The sequence below is a fragment of the Mesitornis unicolor genome, unplaced genomic scaffold (genome assembly GCF_000695765.1).
Source record: "Mesitornis unicolor isolate BGI_N332 unplaced genomic scaffold, ASM69576v1 scaffold32671, whole genome shotgun sequence".
Taxonomy (NCBI): domain Eukaryota; kingdom Metazoa; phylum Chordata; class Aves; order Mesitornithiformes; family Mesitornithidae; genus Mesitornis; species Mesitornis unicolor.
The window spans coordinates 1-7108 of NW_010164979.1; the positions used below are offsets into that span (position 1 = coordinate 1).

Sequence of the window (7108 nt, forward strand, 5' to 3'; positions counted from 1 at the left end):
TTGTGCTAGCTGACACCTCTCCATCTTCTTCTTCTTCATCAGGATCCAAATGTTCCATAAGGAGCTTGAACTATTTAAAAAACAACCAAAACCCACCCCCCAAAAAAACCCAAAACAAAAACAACAAAAAACCAACAGATCAGTCCACATTCTAACTTTAAAAATAGACATTCATATCACACTACATTAAATAAAAACAAATGAAAAGATAAACAGGGTAAAACAAATGGCAGACAACTTCAGACTTCAACAACTTATGTTTTGTTCTACAAACTTTTTACTGTCATTTTCTAGTAGATATGTAAAAGCTTTCTTCCTGTGTTTCCAAAATTGCAAGTTTTTTGTATTTAATATTTTAAAGAATTGGGAGAAAGAAAAAAAAGGTAAATACACTAGATCTAGTCTTTGTTCCTATGATGGAAACAGTTAGGGATCAAGTAAACAAGTTATATGGTAGAGGTATACAAGATGGATATCAGAAATTAGAAAATACTCTGTAAAGATGAATATCCTTTAGTTGAAACTAATTTTTACTGTGTTCAAATTTATTAAAAGACTTTGAAAGATAATCCTGCTAAACATCCTGAAAGGAAATGGTAAATTATCAGTATATCGCATAAGATTACCAGGAACTTAACATTTTGAAAAGTTCATCCAATACATCAACATCTACTTTCAAGTTTATACTGTGTAACCTAGTTTAAAAGGATTTCAGATTTTCTGCAAAGCTACTTTACTTACATCTAAGTACTGTTTTACTATACTCCTCTTCACTTCTTCTGTGATCTTGGAATTAGCCATATCACTCCGCAGAAAATCCAGAGTTTGTTTTGGATGGAAATGAACTCCCGTCTTCCTGTTTATCGCTTTATCATAAACTTTTGCAGATTCAGATGGAGAATATTTCTGAATTTTACTGTTTAAAGAAACAAAAGGGAAGAGCTTTTAAGGAAAGTCCAAAGCAATATCAAGGAAAAGCTTTTAAAATCTTCAGTATAAGTAGTTATATTTTAATCAGTCTGTATACAATAGACATCGTGGTAAGCAATGATTTCACTGCTTTTTCTAAGCCAAAGTTTAATTACATTTAACCTATTACATTTATGTTTTTTTCTCTTATACAAATCTATTGCTTTAACAATTATTAACAAATAACTTCTTAAAGAAAACCAACTTCCAAACTTAATCCTTACAAAGAACCAACGAGATTACAAGATGGCCTATTATCTAAATATCCTTACCTATCAGAGAATCCGCAGAGGTTCTTTAAATGCTGCTTCAGCATCAAAAGTAATAATATGCCTTGGGAGACATTTGCAAATTCAATTAAAGGAGCTGAATTTTCTGGCAAACATTTCATCACAGCATTAATATAATTTTCTTCATCAGAATCTGAATCAGAGTCTACTCGTTTCCGTAACCTACGAGGCTTAGAAGCTTCCTCATCAGTTTCGCTCTCACTACAAGTGTTACTGTCACTCTCAGGCTCCTCATCTGATGAAGGCTTTCTTTCTTTTTTTTTGTCTTTCATCATAGACTGCGAGACAGAGAAGTTAATACACATTCCAAAATTAGAGTAAGTAGCATCATATACGTTTCTAAAAAATCTTTCCAAAATCATTATTGGCTTAAATTAGGAAGAATTCCCTTAACATTGTTATTAATTCATAACTTGATATTCAAAGATTAAAATTATTCATGGCAAAAAGATGCTGAATTATAACCCAAGGCCCCTGAAAAATTGATCCAAAGTCCACATTTTTATGCAAGGTGGTTACAGAAAGAATTGAAGCAATAAGTACTCCAGTGGTATGTTATTCTTAAAAAGACTGCTCAAGCTTGTTAGCAGAGACAGTAAAATGCAGTAGAAGGCCAAATACAATACATCAGGAAGTAAATTCCATTTTTGTTTCACTTGAATATAATTTTTGCATGTTACAGGCAATTTGGTACAGACTAGTCCAAGCTGTTTTTAATCCTTGTCTCTGTTAAAATTCTATGACACTAATTAGACTGCTAACCAGAGAAACCCTCAAGTCATCACATACAGTATTACTAATAATCAGTTCTACTACTTGTAGAGCTACAGAATTTCACATTTGCATTATTACTGCACATAGTATGATTTTTCATAACACAGAACTTAAAATGCCCCAAGTAGGATCTCATCCTCTATGTGTTGGTGCTACATGCTGGTTCCCCATCTAAAGAATGCACTGTCTCTTTCTAGTAGATTAAAAATTGACTTCAGTAGGGTGAGAATTCAAAGCAGGACACCTTCCAGGTATCAACTCTGACTTGTACTTAGTAGTCAGATTCGAAATTCTAGAAATGGGTTTTTTTCCTGACACTTAGGTCTTTAAGAAACAGAAGCCTTTTTCTTACAGGCTTGTATATTGCCATGACAACAGACACTACACCATTATTGAGATTATTATATACTACCTTAAGAAAAGACATACTGCACTCTCTTTTCTTGCAATAAACAATGTATTGTCTTTAATTGTAAAGTCTCCCAGGTGACACATATGTAACTGCCATCAGCTACTTGACAACAAAAGAAACAGCAAACTGGATTTTATTTTTAAAACTATACAAACAACCACTATAAACCATTATTTCATAATTTACTGCATGCAATTAATATTAATTACAATTAATTCAGCAATATTAGGGAATTATTTAGATTTAATATTAAGATCTCAAAATATGTAATTCTTTTTTAATAACATAAGCAGCAATGTAAGGAATGTTTTTAACTAGTGTCTACCAAATGCAGGCCAGAAAAGAAAGGGTTGTTTGTTTTTTAACTACTGGTTACAAAGTAACACTACTAGTCCATATCATAATAATGGTACTGTATTCACTGAAAAAATTGACCAAATTACAGAGAAGCTTATGTTGCCACCATAATATACTAAAATATAAATGCACATACCTCTTTAAATGTCTGTAGTAAGTTGCTACCAGAAACTGATAGCGTAATGTCTATATGATGCATTATAAACAGTGGCTCTTCCTGTGTTTGATAAGGAAAACAGGCTAGATTGTCTGCTATGTACAAGAGCATATTCACCTCTGTTTTCTGGAAATTAAAAAAAAAGTACATATACATAAAAATATCTTAGATTTACACACTTATCCTGTGTTCCTAACAGTTTAGAGCAAAAACACAATCACAAATTTTATTCTACATACTCCCCAAACGCACTCTAAACAACATGTATATATGCAAAATTTAGTTGTACCTGAAGATATATTATTTCTGATCAATCCAAACTGAGTACAGAAAGGTATAGAATGATGCAAAAGTAAATGCATTCTATTATACAGGTAAATACCTTATATTACAAAGCAAAACAAAGTACCTTAGGGAAATAAAGTTATCAATAATTATGTCATAAAAACACATTGTAAAAGGAGAATTTAAGCTTGTAATGCTATATTTTATTTTCTTTTTGAGTGAAGAAAATGTGATGCTTACCGCAGTATCATCAAAGAGGTTGAGTAAAGAAATTAGAAATGCTCGTCTGTGTTGACGGTTCCCTCGGATCATGGAGTATAGGTGTGAACACAATGCATTGGATGATTCATCGTGTCTAAAACCTCTTACGGGATCCTTTGGACAGGTATTGATTGCCTGTTGTACCTGGTAAGACATCTTCATACCAGCCACTGCTTTCATCTGAAATGGAATAGTGTTTATTTTTATTTAAACCATTGTTTTCAAGCAGTAAATCTGAAAGTGGAAAATTAAACAAATGCCTGTCAACAGAAACTGTTAGCTCATTTTTTAGCTTATTTCTTTTAAGCGGATGCTCATCTGAAGTTTAAATTTCAAACATGCACTAAGGTGCACTACTACCTTTCAAGTTGGCAAACAGATTAAAACAGAATTTGTGGTAGAGATCAAAGTGTCTTGTGAATTGCTTTCACTGTAAATTCCATGTTAGAAACATACAGCTAACCTGTTTACCCACTGCAGCCAGGTATTCCAATTTAAACAGTTTTCAAGAATACTGAAATGTTTTCATATGTGAACAGAATATTTTACCAAATGTGTATGCTTGATGTCACTTGTAGTGAAACCAACAACTGAGTCCATATTAGTACAATAGGACTGACAAACACAAAATTAGGGTTTTTTGCATATATTCTGTAATTTTCAGCTGATTTTACTTACGTCAAGGCTCCTGCTCTAGTTTCAGAACAAACAATCTCTAGCTAGGCTACATATCCAGTTCTCCTCATACTACCTCTGCTTCTGTTCAGTATAGCTGTCTCTTTATCTATACATTGTCTTAAATCCCAGCTGCCTTCATAGCAAATTTCATCTGCTAGCCTTCACCTGCTGGATTAGGTACCTGCTTGTATGCCATGAACAGTGCAATGCTCCAATTACAGTGGAATACAGTCAGATTTGGGAAGCCCCACAATGTAGTACATACACTGAACCAAGACTGGGGCCCTCTGAAATAAGGAGAAGTTGCTGCAGCTCAATTTCAGATCTTAAGCAGAACTAATGGCACTATGCCACAACTCCACAAGTCCTCACTTAACCCTCAGATTTTCCTTTCAGCAAGATTCCTCAGTTCTTAACACCTTCCTATGCTCTTTCTGCTTAGATTACAATTTATAAAGCCTTGATGCCTTAACATTCTAATACATATACACTAAGGACGTCTACTTTTACAAGGTGTTCTCTTCCCTAGTCTACTGATACAGGAAAATCATTGCTAAACATTATGAAACATCTGTCCTTACCTCTTATCAAAGAAATGCTCTTATGTACTATTCAGTGAGGAAAACACTACTGTGAATTATAAATTAAAGGAACTTTTAGGCTGGAAGAGATGCTTCAAAACATTATATCCTATCTATTTCTAAGAACAGAAATCTCCAAATGGGAAAGAATTGGCATCTTCTTTACAACAGCTTATAGTTATTGTTTATTTGTTACTTTATATTCTTTTTCTGCAGTTGAAGCCTATTCAAGTGTTAAGTCACCAGAGAACATAACAGTATTTTGTAAAATTTTAAATTAGAATTACTTACGTGAATGAACCCAGCATATTTTTTGTCTATTTCCACCAACTGCTGGTCAGCTTTGTTTCGCATAGAGGGCTCTGGATCTGTGCCCATAGCAATTAAGTATGGCACACACTTGAAAAACAAATGAAATTATTATTCGGAGTCATTGTACCTCCTCTTTCTCACTCTTCTATTACACTATTGTTGTTGTTATATTCTGACTACTGCAGAAACTAGAATAAGAAGCTCTATGTAACTTAATACCTGACTACTTTTTGTAAGCAAACAGTACAAAACACACAAGAGACTAGCATTATAAACAATAGAAGCTGTGTGAGGTTTCAGGTAGTATTTCCATTTCTCTCAAACTTTAAAGTCAATTTACGCTAAAAAAAGAGCCATTTAAAAAAAACCAACACTGCCATTATGACTGAACATGCACAAGGGCTGTGGTATAAACAAATAATTACAAAAATATTATGTAAGCAAAGAATAATAGAGATAACTGAAGTTCTGACATTGACTCTGGAATTCCATAGTATTTGGAGGATGTGGGGACTTGAGGTGGAGGCAAGCTGACACAGTTTTCAGGATAAAGAATCAAATAAAGAAAATAGCTTGGCATGCACCTGAAATTTTTAACAAAAATATGCTCCACTGTACATTTGTAAGTGCTCTTCAGGTACTGTCCGGGGCTTTTACATCTTGATCCAGACAAGAAAATACAGCATTTGGAATCTCACTGGCTAAACAACATAAAATAGATTTCAAAATATGATTTCTGTAAAGGTCCCTTACTACAATAAGAAATTACTGTAACATAGCTGGAAGAGAAAAACTAGAAATATATCTAGCAAGCATAAAAATCTCTGAAAACCTGAATAACAAGAACCTCCATCATAAAAGCTTACCATACCTGAACAGGATGGATGAGACCCTGGTTTAACGTCAGTGCAATGACATTTAGAGCAAAGTGGCGTACACTGGACTGCGTATGAAAAAAAGCCTCAAGAACCTGTTTGAGATATAGCTGCATGATGGAACTACTCATCCCTGAGGAAATATCACCCATTTCTTTCAGGTCTTCCTGCTTTGCTACTTTTTTCCCTGTAAAAAGGACAAAAGTAATAGCACACTCACCACAGTATAATCATTTACTTTGCCATTACTTGATGCATACTTTAAGCTTTACAATACATAGACATTTCATCTATTTTAGAATGGGATTATGATCTCATGAAACATAGCACAGTCTGATGGCAAATATACTTCAAAAAAACTAGAGACACAACTTTAAAGTCTTGTTCCTCAATAAAAGTTTTAATTTTAAAAATTTCTTATTTTGTAGCTGCAAATTAACCTTAGAGAAGATTTTGAGAAAAAGTATTACTACCATCATTACAGCAATTATGCATTATGGATTGCTTTCAGGATTTATACATCTTGAAAGTAAATAAGCTACACTTCTCAATATACCTATGCACATAATGAATTTTTGAAAATTATTCTAAGATACTTTGTGTACAATATTATTGATTAGATAACAATCTTAAGTGACTCAGTTCATGTATATAGTAATTGTATGCAAGTAAGTTAGGTTTTGCATGCCTCATTAGCACAGAAGAACTCAACACTTACAGTCTCTGTCTGCCTGCTGCATACGTGTATCCTCCTCCTGCAAGTAGGTCTGGAGGTTTTTTAACACCTGGATTTTTAAGTTTACTGAACAGTTCTTATCTGAAAGAATGCTGTTGTAGAGAGTCTTCACTTCCTGTTCGAACATTAAACTTGGGTGTTGTATAAATGCAAATCCTAAGGATGGAAGAAAAGAGGAAATATTCCACGTTATCTAGAAATTGCATTTCTGCTTTTTAAGAGGTATGAAATTTATCGACTCCCAACAGCATAGCTTTTTCTAGTACAAACAGTATTGTTTTTTCATATGGATGGCATTCTAAACTTATAAGGAGTTCTAATAGCCATGACAGTTCTATTAGAACTGAATTAGAATTAGACTTTGTCTGATAGATGGCCCAAAGCAGTTGCACTAAGAAGAGTTATACAGGTCTGGAAGCAT

At 33.5% G+C, this 7108-nt stretch overlaps 1 protein-coding gene across 1 annotated transcript; it reads right to left on the bottom strand.

Annotated features, from left to right (window-relative positions):
- Positions 1–6: 6 nt before the first annotated feature.
- On the bottom strand, positions 7–6843 carry LOC104533483 (nipped-B-like protein; the record flags this gene model as incomplete). Its single annotated transcript, XM_010194495.1, has 8 exons — positions 7–70; positions 742–916; positions 1242–1537; positions 2939–3085; positions 3485–3685; positions 5056–5163; positions 5948–6138; positions 6670–6843. Coding segments are annotated over 8 exons (1356 nt in total), but the record flags the coding sequence as incomplete, so codon positions are not given.
- Positions 6844–7108: the final 265 nt, after the last annotated feature.